Source organism: Corythoichthys intestinalis, chromosome 6, assembly GCF_030265065.1.
Source record: "Corythoichthys intestinalis isolate RoL2023-P3 chromosome 6, ASM3026506v1, whole genome shotgun sequence".
In the NCBI taxonomy this organism is placed as follows: domain Eukaryota; kingdom Metazoa; phylum Chordata; class Actinopteri; order Syngnathiformes; family Syngnathidae; genus Corythoichthys; species Corythoichthys intestinalis.
The window spans coordinates 53,931,357-53,947,100 of NC_080400.1; the positions used below are offsets into that span (position 1 = coordinate 53,931,357).

The following is a 15,744-nucleotide window of genomic DNA, read 5'->3' on the forward strand; positions in this document are numbered from 1 at the left end:
ATGAGTAGAATAACTGGTATAATAGTAGTACTGGTATCCAAAGAGTGATGGGTTCATTAACTTAGGAATGTAAAATAGAAAGAATAGTATTTATTTGAAAAACCTAATAAAATAAGTGCACTGCATCCATCGCGGGAGTGCTGGAGCCTACGTAATGACTTCATAATATATTGACGGGGCGCGGGACCGATTAATAGGGGGCCTATCGCCGTCAAAGCTGACCGAGTGGAGACACAGACAAAGAGCTTTTTACATTGGAAATTCTTTTGAATAAATGCTTGAATCCCTGAATTCTTTATAGATATGAACGTAAAACAGTCTTGATTCTTGGTTAAAAGCAAAAAAAACAGGCAGTTAGCGTTTATTTTACATAAATATGTTGGATGTGCTGCTAGTCGGAAGCCAATGTGGAGGCCCCCTTATCACAACAAAGAGCTTTTTACGTTGAAAATTCTTGTAAATAAATCCCTGAATTCTTTTTAGATATGAACGTAAAACAGTCTCGATTCTTGGTTAAAAGCAAAAAACCAGGCAGTTAGCATTTATTTTACGTAAATATGTCAAATGTGCTGCTAGTCCGTTAGCCAATGTGGCGCCCCCCTTATCACAACAAATAGCTTTTTACATTGGAAATTCTTGTGAATAAATGCCTGAATTCTTTATAGGTACTGTATGAATGTAAATCAGTCTTGATTCTTGGTTAAAAGCAAAAAAAACGGCAGTTAGCATTTATTTTACGTAAATATGTCGAATATAATGCTAGTCTGACGCTAGATGCTTAGCACCACATAGAGCTTTTTATTAAGCCTGCAAAATATGTTGTTTGAATATCGCCATCGCGATATGCACATGCACAATAGTCCTATCGCAGGATGTGTGATTATTATTACTTTTTGAACATGTTAACTTTTGGTTTTCTTCATAAAAGCAGAAAGTGTGCCAAGACGTTGCTTTCTGTATTCCTCTCATATACAGCAATCTTCACCATTCACAAATCAACCCTCTTAGACTTGATTAAACGATATTATAGGAATACAACCATTTATCGCGGTTTTACGATTTTTTTTTTGCACTTTCAGTCTTTAAATGAATGAATAATAGATAAATAAAATTAAATTAAATTGATGCACCTTAAAGTGCGTACGACAGGATGAAAAAAAAACTTAAATAGCATTATTATATGAATTAGAATCCAATTTTGAGACAATTCGATTATATACAACAAATTGGCAAAGCGCAGATGACTAGAAATTAGTCTTTTAATCTGCGGTTTAGCTACGCCTACCATTATAGGGTCCTAGCGTCCCCAACAGCAGGATGACGTCGGCAGGAGAATGTTTCATCTGATTCAGACTTCAGCCCATTGAGGGCGAATTATTCATAACGAGGAAAACGCGATGAAGAGAGCAGCAAAATGTCATTCTTCAATCTCTCTACTCCAATATTTTTACAGGATATTCTTTATATCGAAGTATTTTTTTTTCCCCCAATTGTTAAATAAATGGTATGGTCATGACAAATAATAGTCTTGTGCTAAATGGAATATGAAATATTAAAAATGCATTTATTCAGTCCGACATGGCAAAATTACTCTATAATGGTCAAAACTGTAGACTTCACCTTTACTGTTGCACCTCCCGAACGATATTTTATGCCACCAGAATTAGTCAGGCTTTCGTAAACAAACCAGGAGGCGTGACAGCTAGCCGATACGCTAACCCGAACCGAGTGATGTTTCAAAGTCTATTCTCGGCTTTCGAAGCGAAAAATCACTCAAAACTATTGTCACACAGCAGCGGGGTTGTCGATTGTCTTCGCCGATTGGCAACCTGCCCGGCGGCGAGCAAGTTACAGCTCGTCCCCTGCTGCAGGCAGGAAAGCATGTTTGCCGGGGAAGCAGCTGGAGAATTACCCCTGGACAAACAGGCTGACGTCGGAGGAGCGCGTAGCTGCCACATGAATATAGCGTAAATTAATGCTTAACTACAAGACGAAGATGTAAACACTGAGAGCGCGGCTGCAATTCTTGTGCAGCTAACATGACAAGATGTGTCTGACAACTTTTCTACATGTCGTCCATGATAAAAACTTAAGTAAATACTCCTTTATTTAAAGAAAGTTTGTAGTGTTTACTTTGTAATCGCTGTATTCGCGGCCATTTTAACACAAAGTTGCAATTTCTGATCGGGTGGAAAATTTGACAGAACACTGGGCACAGGAAGAGGGCAAGAAGCCGAGTATAGTGCTCTCCCAGCAGGCGGTCGTGCGACAAGCCGCCAGTCATCGGCCAAGTGAACAGGGAGCATGTCAGCCACAAAATGCGAGCCACCTCTATATTAAAATGATCCCAGTATTTGACATAATACAGAACACGATGTTTACTCACTTCCTCGTAAGTTGAATGGTCCCACAGTTGTCGCACACTGGTTTTGGCCGATCTCGGGGTGAACGGGAACCTTTTGAAACCCAAAAAGGCTCACACGCCTCTCCCTGGTGCAGCCACAAAAGCCTTCAGCCGTTTGGCAGGCGTGATGCGAAAAATAAACAAATTAATCTGCAAAATCCGCTGAATCCACAGTCCATCTGCATGCTATAAAGCAATGCTGTATTGTGAGGCGCTGACCCGGGTGGTGTCACGTTCGCATTCGTCCTAAACCCGAAACTGGAGCTGGAATTAACTCATTTTCATGGTGCGGGATTCAAAAATTGAATATCTAAAACGATCGCTTCCACACACATCCAAGCGGGCCATTTCATTCAGGAGCATAAAACACCCCGTGAAATATGAAATAAATATGCTTTTTGGTGTCATACACACTTTAAATCTAAAATGCAACAATAAAAAAATACAGAAACTAAGGTAACATTTTTATAATGAATAATATGATACATTGTTTAAAGAACATAAAGAAACAAAATTGAATACATGGATAAATAAGGATAAACAAGAGGAAAACTCGGGAAAAACAATCTAATAAAATACTGAATGAAATAAACTAATACAATAACATGGTAAGTCAACCAGTTTTCCCAAACAAAGAAATTTGAGTCATCTAGTGAAAATTCTTCTCGTTTTGATATTGCAATATATATCACAATATATCGCAAGTATATTTTAAGTTTAAATATATGTTTTTTCCAATATCGTTCAGCCCTGGTTTTTATGATGAAAAGTCTTTTGAATAAATGCTTAAATCCTTGAATTCTTTATAGGTGTGGACGTAAAAAAGTCTCGATTCTTGATTAAAAGCAAAAAACAGGGCAGTCAGCATTTATTTTTCGTAGATATTGCAAAGTCCTGTTCGTATGCAGTACAGCTTTCATACTTTTTCAACCTAAATCCGGCGTTGGATCGCTGCATGTGTTTGAGAATAACTGTGACCGACTGCGAATAACTGAAGCCGAGTGTGGGACAGCCCCCTACCTGAAGGCGCGGCGCAGTGTATGGAGAATGTGTCCCGTCAATATAATTATGAAGTCTATGGTCTACCCCAGCGAACTATGATCACAATGAGATAAATAACCATTCGCCCAGTTTTGGAGTGATCAATCAGCCTTGTAAGAATGTTTTGGGGATGTCGGGGGAAATCGGAGTATCTAAAGAAAACCCACGCAGGCACAGAAAGAACATCAAACTCAACACTGGAAGGCCAGAGTCCTCAATCTCAGAGCTCTGAGGCGGACGTCTTGGTGTGGGTTTTCTCCGGTTACTCTGGTTAGTCCCATAGTTAGCTGGGATAGCAACCATTGTGAGGATAAGTGGAACAGAAGATGGATGTATGGATTGATTGATTAATTTATTAAAGTTTCCAGTGAGTGTAAAGCTGGAAACTGAGAGGCCTAGCCTGGGCAGCTTGGTTGGACTCCAAATGGTGAGTTTTGAATATCAGTTACAACAAAAACATCCTATTTTGCAAATGCGGGCTGAGACATTAAACTAGTTTTAATAGGGAGTTACTCCTGTACCTGCATGATACTGTTTATAGAGCAGTGTTAATTTGCCACACATATTCTTTTGTAATGCATAAAGTGTGTTCAGGATGGGTGTCACAAAAATATTTATTTATATTGAATGTTTTTCCCTTCAATTTTATCAACCAGTATGTCTGCAACAAGAGACTTTTTGCTTGCTTTGTTTAAGAATAGATTAGAGCAGCATATCATCCTACCACAGAATGCCCTGAGCAGCAGACACTATCTGGTCGAATATAATATCCTCCTATGGTAGCAACATCACTACTCAGCTAGGTTTTTTTTCCTCCTAAGCTCAAGAGGAGGTGTTCAGAGGCACATGTTTTGAAGACATGTCAAACCAGACGGACGAGGAGATACAGAGATTCTGGGCAAATCCTTCCAGGAGTGAATGATGCCGAGTCAAGGGGGTTTGGAAAAGTGTGTTTCTATCTAAGAAAATTACTTTGATTTAGGAAACTAAGTTGGGATTTGACCTACATTATATGTTTTGTGACACCAATCGTGGATGTTTGTGATACACCTCATATAGCAACTATTCATCTCAACATCAAGCAAAGAACACTTAGCTTAACCATGTCTTGAAGACATACGGATAAAGCTAAGATTGCTATGATTTGGTTTTGTTATTAATGATTAAACAATATCCTTCCAAATGTTTGCTGAGTGTAATTACAGTATGGAAACACTTTTCATTTGTACTGGTGTAGTACTAATGAGCATTAGTTAATATTTTCTTTGTAGCATAAATCAAAGCTATGATCAAGGCTACAGCTAGCGTTGGTGCAATGAAGTATCAAAAAGCTTGCAGTAAGATATAATAAATGTGTGACTGTTTAAATGGACATGCTTAAAAACCATACCATTATTACTTGAAAGTAACTAAGCACCTAAAATGACATTTCTGAGTGGGAATATGCGCAGGCATCCACGTTTGACTAATATTACAGTATGTTGGCTGTGTCTGATGACAAAAACAAATGACTCTTTAACGACATCATCACGGGGACTTCCCAATTCATGGAGGAGTCTGCATGATGTCAAGTACACACAGCAAGACTTGTCTTCTTTTATTCAGCTAATGTCATTTGACTGTGAAAAAAATAAAAAATATATATATTGAAGCGCCTGCTCCATGAATGTGACACTCTGCCTAAATCTGCAGTGCATTCTAAAAGAATGAGGACCCCTTTTGATATCAGATTCGATTAAAACTCAAATTTAAACTTGAGAGAAGAGCACACAATAACATTGTCTTGGGCTGTCCCAAACGACTATTTTTCTCCCGATTAGTCAACTAATCTAATATATGTATATACAGTGGGGAGAACAAGTATTTGATACACAGTCAATGGGAAAACCCATTGGCAGTGTATCAAATACTTGTTCTCCCCACTATATATCTCTCTCTCTATATATATATATATATTTATTTATTTAGTATATATGGCGGAAAACACAGACGACTGAAAAAGCAGTAGCCAAAAACAACTGTTGTGTTTGATAGAACAATATGTCTATATGCTCCCATAGCAGATTCATGGCGCATTAAGCCCCCAAACTATTTTTAGTATGTCCGTTTTACCCTGAAAACCCTCGTTTACAGACGTCGTGCAACCACTTTTTTTATATTTATTATACAAAATGTCTGTTGTTTTTAGCTTAGAATCATTAATTGATCTCTCATATTTCGTCTAAAAAAAAAAAAAAAACGACTTTAAAAAATTATTAATTCACATATTTAAAACATTTTTTTTTAATTATGTCACAATGAAAAAAATAGCGTCTATAAAAAAGCTACGGATAGCGACCTCATAACTAGAGCTGGGAATCTTTGGGCACCTAACGATTCGATTACGATTACGATTCAGAGGCTCCGATTCGATTATAAAATGATGATTGATGCACCCCCCCTCCTTTTTTTTTTTTTTTTTTTTTTTTTTTAATTAAATGTTTTGTACATTAGTTCCAAAATTGTTCAAAAATCCTCTCAGGCTAAACCAAACTACTATTTCAGTATCAAGTTAACATATAGCAGTAAACAAATATACACAAATAACAGTAAATAAAAAACTCCTGTCCCCATTCTATATCAGCAGCTTTAAACTACATTCAATTAATTTAATGTTGTGAATCAACTGTTAAAGTTGTTAAAATTGCTCCCGTTATTCCATAATTTCCCTTTTGTCTACTTTCTACATGTGAAAGTTTTAAAACTATTTTAAAGATAGATTCAAGTCAGTATTTTACCGATTTAGGAGTATTTTAGATAAAAAGTTAATTAGGTTTGCTTGGAAGGTTCGCTACAACAGCCTTCCAGGGAAGTGTACTGCTTTAAGATGGTGGCCGTTTACTGACGGCCGCATCTAGCTTTTTGTAGATGTGCTGCTCACGCTACCGAATCAATGGTGCATCTATTCCTATATAAATGATATCTACCATTACATTATGTGGATGACGTACTTTGTCGCAGCTTTTCGGCAGCAGTCAGGTATGTTGTTGTGTTTTTTTATCTCGTGGCATGAGTTGAGCTAGAGCCGTGAGTTGAGCATTGGCATTACCCGAGGGGCCGGGTAATGAGAAGCATGATGTTTAGCTACTCTCGCTGCGTTCTTCCTCGTTGCGCCCCGAAGACCGCGCGGCGCGCTGAGTGTGTTGTACTTCCGCTTTACTTGGCTGGCATATTTCAATAATCGGAATTTGGATGTTTGAATCGTTCTCGAATCTTCCATGGCCAAATCGCGAATAATCTAGGAATCGGAAATTTTGCACACCTCTACTCATAACTATCGCTTAATTGTATTTTTTTGTTACTGTCGCATTTTCTCCGATATGTTAGATGGTAAATAATCGATACAAACAAATAGAAATGGAAAAAAACATTAAGAAGGGTAAATAGATGAAAAAGAAAATCTAGACCACTCCTTGATGTCTGCGATTTCTGCATCGCGACCCTTGCTATATTATCATGTTTCCCCCATAAAATCCCCCAAAAATCCAGCTGTGCTACATGGAGTTTTTTTAACGATACAAGTTTAGTACGCGATAATATCTCGTTAAAGTCATGGCGTCTGTAATTCTGCTCTCGCATGCGTTCACCTCCAGATAGGGTTTTGCTGTTTAAAAAACTTTTTTTTTTTTTTAAATGCTCTCCTGTTCAAAATTTTTCTTCCCCCAGAAAACTGAGATTTTAAGCTTTCCAATGATGTATCACACATGCATATCAGACAATTTTGAAAGTTGGCCAAATTGGGGGTCTCAGTGCAGAACTTCAAGTCACCTGAGTGTTTTCCGCCATATACTCAGGTGACTTACATATATATATTTTTTTGTTTGTTTGTTTGTTTTTGTTTTTTACTAATCTAGCAATTAAGTTTTTTCACACTTTACTTCACAAAAACATTTTGTAACACTTAAATACTTCATTAAAGTACAAATAAACATGCAAATGACAATAATAAATCACAAATAAACAATGAGGTCAAATGCTGACAGCATTTACGAGTGCAAAACAATGGAATGTAAACAGATTCAGAACACTGACTTCACCTTTCAAAGTTTATTCGAAACAATTATTAATTTATTTATTTTTTAATCAAGCATTAATGTTATAGTATACTATTATATATAATAGTATTATTAAAATTGTAATTATAATAGTTATAATTATTCATTGCCGATCAGATTTTTCATAAAGGGTGTCATTTGAAAGCTATTCTTTTTTATATGGCGTGGCTCCTGGGGTGTGGCCTCCCCTCTGCCTCGGCTGCCGGCCGCGGGAGTAGGTTGGGGGGTCGGGTCTCCGATCTTGCATCGCCCCGTGGCAATTCCTGGGCGTTCTCCTGCCTCCGCCTTCCCCTCTCTTCTCTGGCTGGGCATCCGCCCTGCGCTCCGTCGCGGGTCGCTGACTGGGCGCCGGTGTATCAGCGGGGTGTCGCCTGCACCGGCGGGGGACCCTGCCTTGCCTGGGGCTTGGTGGGCCGCTGGGGGTCCCGTGGCGTGCCGTGCCGGTTGGGGGGCTGCGGCTGTGGCTCGTGGCCCGGGTGGGCGGGCGGGGGTGGGTGTAGGCGTGGGGTTGGTGATGCGTCCCCTCCTGCCATCCCTGAAGGCCGGTTGATGGGTGCGCGGGTGGCCTGGGGGACCACCCTGGGTCCCGGGGGGGGGACGATGGCTCCTTTGCTGGGCTGCGGGAGGAGGGATGGGCTGCGCATGGCCCCCCGCCCCCACGCCCGCCCTCCCTCCCCGGGCTGGCTGGGTGGGGGCCGTGGCCCTGGGTTGGCGCCCGCGCGGCTTCTCCGCCCGTCTGCGTGGCTGTCGCGCGCCCGGTGGGGCCTGCGTGCTGCTGGATGTGGTAGGGCATTCTCGGGTCGGGGGTCCCGGTGCCGGGATTGGCGATGCGGCGGCGTAGGGTTGGTCGCCAACGGGCTTACTCATAAGAGATTCACACGATTACTGGGTTCTAGATCACAGAACTGATTTGTGTACACTCTACCCCTTTCAATCACTTAGCTTATAGGCTTATAGACACCCCCACCCCCATTCTCCTCTTTCACTGCCCAATAGGCCCCCACATGGTGTAAACCGGAAATACATCTCGCTGACGATAGCACCAGCATATTAGTAACTAGTTTAGATGTTCAATGTATTTCTAGTTGTTGTTTGTGTATGTGTTTCTTTTCCTTCTTCTCTTGTATTTCTTTTCTTCTGTCCCCCCATAATCCCTTCCTGTTCGCTGCTTTGTCATAATAAAAAGGTATTTTGAATGATCACAATGGGAGTATGTCAGACTCTCAATGTGAAACATTAAAACTGTTCAGAATCTGGGCACTTAGACTTCCATTGTCTGTGTCAAACAGCTGAACAGGACAGGTTTTAAAAAAAAAAAAAAGAAAGCTATTCTTGGTGTAGAATCTGAATTCTGAAGTATGTGAGATCCACAAATCGTTATTTATATGTTTAACATGATGTGCTTTTATTTTGAAATGATCACCGGAAGTACGTTTTTTTAAACCACTAACCGAAAGCTTTACACCCCGCAAAAAAGTGCACTTTTCATCATTGTATGTGGTGTCAGTAATTGATTTTTTTTTTTTTTTCGTTTGCAAATGCTGTTAACCAGCGATTTTTCATATCTGAAGTGTCACCTTTTAACCGCAAGTTTGCGTTTTGGAGAAGACTGCTGATATTTTATAGCAGGCTAAAGTGGTTAGTACGTTGTCTTTTTTCCCCATTAGCCTCAATGTAGATATCCTAAGATTTACGGTGTTTAATATACAGGTAGATGTGTTACCTTATCTTGTAAGTCTAAACTTTAATTCTACGGCGTGTTGATGACCAATGAACATCTGTGAAAGGAACTTGAGTCTCATATGCCATCAACACCCACGTGTACACGGACGCAGAAATGTTTGCATATATGCACGCACGTGGCGATAAAACGCAGCCACGAAAATTCTCACCCTCATTTTTATTCACCGTGCCATAAATGGACCTATTGCGTATCGCGACAGGCTTAGCAACTTCAATAAAAAATGCCGTTAGTTTGTTAGGCGGACATACAATCTGCCAGCTTGATGTCTCCTGTCCTCTTCCAAAATTAACAACTGAGTGACGGCGCTTTAGGTGTTCATTCACGGCCGACGTGCAGCCTGGTATGCAAGCTTGGCATTGAAGAGAGTACAGTGTGTGAGAGTGAACAGTGTACCGTCCTTTGTTTCATTGAAATAAGTCCATGCTTTGGCCACTCTGGTGCGCTTTTTTTGGCTTTATGCCGCTTCACCCGCTTGCATACCGAGCGTCCGCCATTCTCAACTTCCAAACATATATTTTTTTAAACCCTTCATTAACCGTCGACGGGATGGTGTACTCGTAGACTCATTTACGTCATTGATGGCGTTGACTAGTCAGGACCGCTCGAACATTGTCCCAAACTTCGTCAAGAATTGGTAAATTGTGAACTCAATATGTTTTACTGATTAACAAAACAAAAACAAAGATCTTATACTGAAATGTTACAATTGACAATATTAAAACAAACCATTTGGACATCTTAACGTTGCTTATCATTTGAAGGTACAAACACCCCACTCCTGAAGTATTACAGCTTTACTTGATCTCATTAATGGTACTATAATTTTCTTCCCACCATTTCACTTTCCTGTTAATCAAACATTGAGGGGGCACAAACATGAGGTGCTGTGATTGCAAGCTAATAGGTATTGTGTCTGTTATTATTTACAATGTGTGAGGTGAAGTGCACAACGCAGTCTTCACATTGTTTACATTTTTGGAGCGCATTAGTCTTTCTCCTGCCATTCACCCCCTTACTTGTGAGAAATGCCATTATGCACAAAAGTAATTAGAAAATGTGAAAATCCATAGCTCTAGGGCTTTGCCTAATGCATGACTAAGCAGAGAGCACTGAGTGCAGAAACCATGCAAATGCTTCCATGTTTCTTAATAAACACACACAAGTCTGAAGTAGAACAGGCCTCAGGGCTGTTGTCCAGGTTCGAATCTAAAACAGAGGTATTTTCATGTTTCTCTGCCAAAAGCAACCCTACAGCTGTCTGTGTGAGTGTGTTTAATAAAAGGTACTATCGCGTAATAGTGTAGCTGTAGCCCGGGGGTGACAAGAAAAATAAGCATGGCGAGCACCTGCAGGAAGTCATACTCAGGGAGGACAGATTTCCACGACAATGACAGTGTTTTTGTTTTTTCAAAGTGACACCCTTGACCTAATTTTGACTTAATATGTCTCTGTCTGGCATGCCTCCTCCTAATTGCACTAACAGGATTATTTGTAAAATCAGTCATTTAATCAATCAGATAAATTGATTGATTGATAGAACTTGGCTTTTGATGTAAATTCTTAGAGATTCTTAAAGACTGACTAAGCGGAAAATAGTAATTGATTAATACATTGAATTGTTTCATGGAATTGAATCAATGGAAGAAACAGTGAGTTTAATACATGGCTGTAACTCACCTTCCTTATTGAACTTTTGCTTCAGTTCTAGATACAAATGTTTACTATTCTTAAAAAAAAAAAAAAAAAACATTCAGAGTAGCTACATCTATAGGAAACAATAGTTATTGATCTAAACTTTGAGGCATCTCAAATAGGGAATAAAAAGTCAACATGACAACTTCAGAATACAGTGTGATATTGCAATTGAAGCTTTCCTTCAATATCTTTATATCTAGTTCAAAATCCATTTATTCGTACACTCTTTGCCCTCACTAGTATGGTAATTTGTATCACTAAAATAGAACAATTGTCTCCACAATATTTTTGATGTGGCCTATACTGTAATATGACACATTGAAACCTAACAATATAATACTACTGACCTCCTTGACCCTTAGTAATACCACACTAGTAACATGTTGGTGCCCTACAATAATGCCAAATGCACATACCGTAAAGTACAGTAATGTTATTCAGTATTTGATTAGGGTTCTTTATTTTTATTATTATATTTTTAATTAATGACACAGCCATTCTACTAATGTGCTGAATTGGCTTACAAGTAAGACTTTTTTGTACCTGGACCAGTGGGATGCTAAATTGATCATTAAAATTTCAGGTATACAGTTTTTCTATAATCAGGTAACTGTTTGGTGTGTGTGTTAAAATACAGAGCCGTTGATAATCAAATGGGTGATCTTACCATCTCTTCTGATGTTGCTCCTTATGACTTTGATCATGGAGACCTGAGCTCTCGCAAGTGCTCCAAAGCTCAGTAAAAATACAAGCACCACGCGCATTTGGAAAACGACTTGTCCACTCATGACGACAACAAAGTTGTAAAAAGACGATTAAGAGTCCAATTCTCCACACTTTGCAGTTACTTACGAGCCAACTAATCGCTCCAACCATTTAAAGAAAAAGTTTCCATCCACTTGTTGACGCGTGGCGCGCGCGCGCGCACATAAAAATCACATAAACAGACCAGCGATGCCCTGCAGGTCCAACCGGCATTCACCTCCTCGGATGATTGAAGCACAAAAAGCACACGGACTAAGCACAGATGGAATATAATATAGTTCCGCTCATGGTCACGCACGCTTGCGTTGGCGCCGGACGTTTTTATCACGCCCAAACCACTAAATTCAGTTCAGTCTCAAGAGAAATATCACGCATAGTTTACAGCGCCTGTGATGCTTCCGTCTGTTTGTCTGCACGCAAAAGCGCGTCAAACTTCAGCCAACTGAAGTTGATGCGCGTGCACACCTACACGGTCCTCGTATTATTGCATTGTTGAAAGTCAGAAGAGGATGGGCTGTTGGGGCGGGAAGTTTTTGACACTGAGGATATCCGTCCCATAATTTAGCCATGAGTCAAATTATTATTATTATTAATCTATTTATATATTTAAAATGGTAGTCAATGAAAATAATGTATTTACATTTTTAATACACTACTGCAATATATCTTATTTACGAGTACATCAAGAGTGAAACCTGGAACATTCCTGAAATCATCAGTAGACAAAATTACTTTAACATTATGTAAGGCCATAGGTTTGCATAGGGACGTCAGGGACATAACGTTACCAAATTTTCTGAATGATCAAATTGTCCTCACCAAATTTTAAGCAACTTTATTTGCATTAAACAATGACTTAAGTTATATGCATAATTTATATAGCCTTTCCATATTTTGTAAGGATAGAATATACCCTAGCATTATGTGAATTAATTTCATTATGTTCAGACTTAGATTCATCCCTTTTCACTAGCTGAATGTGCCGGTGTTCTGACAAAACGTCCAATATCGGCGGAATGTTCGACAACAGGCGAAAAGGACTACTTTGCAGTTTCAACTTGTTTTATTTGGATGCATGTAAGCAGAACATACTAAAAATGCCTTTTGGAAAATACTTGTATATAGTTATATCAATTAAGGATGGTTTAAATACGCTACGTGACTAATGTGGTCAACAGATCAACACTGCTTTAACGCTAACACAAGAAAACACAATGGTTAAACGTATGAGTGGGAAATACATGCAAAAAGTATTTTTGAGGCAATGAAAAGGTGATAAAAAACTGAATAAAAACAAAAATAATGAGTGCTCGCCGCTTTTAACCGATGTACGCATGCGTACGGATGCTTGCGCAAGCGTTATGAAGGACGTTTCGACACATTGGAATTGCAGAACACCAGTCCATTTTTTCCCCTCAGACGCAAGTTTGATTGGCCGATGATTTAAACCAGTCTCCTGCCACACATACACACACGCATCCTCGCACAGCCCCAACAGACTCATGTCGACAACATGCCGCCTCCTCCGCCCCCTTCGAAGAGAATTGATATCAGAAATGTTTTTCAGCCAGCAGCAGCCGCTGTCAGTAATGTAAAAAGACATTAAAATTTGAAGGTGGGAGAAACACCACTAATTTTGCTACTGAAAATCAAACCTACATCAGAGTTAGCATAACATTAAACTGTGTGAATTTGCTAACCTGCAAAACTGCTACGGTCAGGCCAGCCTCCACATGGAACAACGAAGTCAAGCTAGCCGTCCCTCATTTTGGATCATTGTTTGCATTATGTGCATTACGGTAATACAATGCGGTGGCTTCAGAGTGCAGGTCATGTTATTAAAAAAATAGAAATAAAAAACGGGAAACTATTCAAGAATGGGTCCACTTCAGGGAGACACTGACATGAACACCATCATAAACTGAAAAACATGAAACAATAATCTGCAAGATGAAATCACACATCAGGATTTCATTAAAGTACTTTGGTTCGAGTCTTGGGGGTAGTCTAATATGCCTCAGATGTAGATCAATCCTTGGAGAGCTCAGATTTTTTTTTTCATATTTTCAAAACTCACTTTTATATTACAATGCTTTAGTTTGATTCTAGGGGTGCTCCAGTCTCCCAGAAGTGGACACATTCTTGGACAGCTCCCTGTTTTTTTTAAATATATATACTGTATATATACATATAGTATACTAGTATATATCAGGGTTGCACTTCAGTATGTTTTTTTGTTTTGTTTTTGAAAACAAAGGTTTGAATTGAATGTTGTATCACCTGAACCAATACACATGAAAGTTAGTAAAAATCAATACAGATATATTTTGCATTGATCCTTTACCCTATCAATTAATTAGGATCATATTTGTAAGAAATTTAGCCCTGACCCCCGATCAATATTCTGTTTGGTTTTATTAATGTCCCGTCCCCAGCAAGTACACTTGCAGGTTATGCTGTTATATCGTGCCTACCATTATTGAGACCAAACAACTCTTGATTTGCCCTTGATTTGATGTTGTAACCATTATGTCGTCATGGTTATGCTATACCAGGCTCACAAACGTGGTGCCATGGAGGCTGGCAAGGACTACAATAGTAATTCCTGAGACATATTCTGAAATAACTGACCCGGAATGAGACACTGTGGTTTTCGAAGAATGCTGTTGTGATTTCATCATTTGAAAATGTAAAAAAATGGCAGAGATTTTTAGAATCAAAGTGTTGTATGTAATACACTGTTAATATACTGTTTCCTAAATAATGCAGGCTGTTTGAGGAGCTATTCAATAACCTACCAGAGCATTGAATTGTCCAAAGTACGAGCATGTGCTTTGTCCTCACTATAATAAGACTAGTAGCACCAGCACAACTATATAGTGGCATGCAAAATATTTAAGCAAGGTTTGCCCAAAACTTCATGGTTTCATGGTTCATTTCTGAATGACAATTGCAGGATAGTTGCACTTCCATTAACCATATGACATTGTACTACAGTAGTTAACACCTATAGCATTTGGACAAGCAAAAAGTCTATTTAAAAAAAAATAGAACCCTTGAAATGATGGGATCTACTGTTTTTCCAGGATGACCAGGCAACATTTAACACAATATGATTTGTAAGATGGTATTTCAAACTGCATGGAGTCCATTTCATGAAATGAAACCCCGCTGCGAGTCACCTCTGGCAGTGGTTCTCCTCAGAACTTGTTGCTAGTTGATGCAGTGTCCGCTACAGCCCCACATCCGTCCCTCCATCCATCCAGTGAAAGAACAAATATGAACAGGGCCCGGATGCAATGAGTATCATTAGGCCCCTTGAGTGGACTGTCGGACGGGAGAGGGGGTGGGGAGTGATAACAAAGAATTTGAAGCTTGACACTTCATACGTTATTTTGAGGACCTACTCTCACCCACCCATGCCCGCTTTAAGCCCTACAATCGGGCCGCACTGCCATTCCCCCCCGAGTTCCGGTCCTGCATTCATCCATCCATCCAATGCTAAATTAGCACAGTATTTAGTGGACTGTTTCTCACTTCAATAGAAGACTTTCCAGGTCTAGATGTACAACGTTTCCTCAAGTTGTACTTTTCAAAGTTTTTTTTTCTTTTAGTTCTGGGACGAAATTGCTAATTTGTGGGTTCTGCTTACAAAGCAACTCTGCCCCCAATTACACAGCAATTGGCTAATGAATCATGCATCACTTTTAAGAAATTAGAATCACTTAAGGGATTATATAATTATTAGAAAGAGGAAGTTCATTAAAATTAAAAAGTATTAAGAGCACCCTGCAGGGACTCATACAGTATGTACAGTCCATGCACTTAAAAAACGAATCCATAGTTGCCCCATTACATTTAGATTACAACTGTCGCAGTGCTTGCTATGCAGCCTATACAAAACTATTCCTATTTATCTAGCTACCCATTTGACGTATATGCACCACTTATCCTCAGAAGTGTCACGGGGAAGCTGGAGCCTATCCCAGCAGACTACGGGT

General features: G+C 39.4%; 1 protein-coding gene across 2 annotated transcripts in view; it reads right to left on the bottom strand.

The window, feature by feature from the left end:
- The window catches only part of pdgfd (platelet derived growth factor d), a 145,770-nt gene extending 133,702 nt beyond the window's left edge, over window positions 1-12,068 (bottom strand). For both annotated transcript variants that reach the window (XM_057839099.1, XM_057839098.1), the window contains exon 1: window positions 11,646-12,068. In XM_057839099.1, the coding sequence (XP_057695082.1) occupies window positions 11,646-11,854 (209 nt within the window). In that variant the 5' untranslated portion in view covers window positions 11,855-12,068. The remainder of the gene's footprint in view (window positions 1-11,645) is intronic.
- Window positions 12,069-15,744: the final 3,676 nt, after the last annotated feature.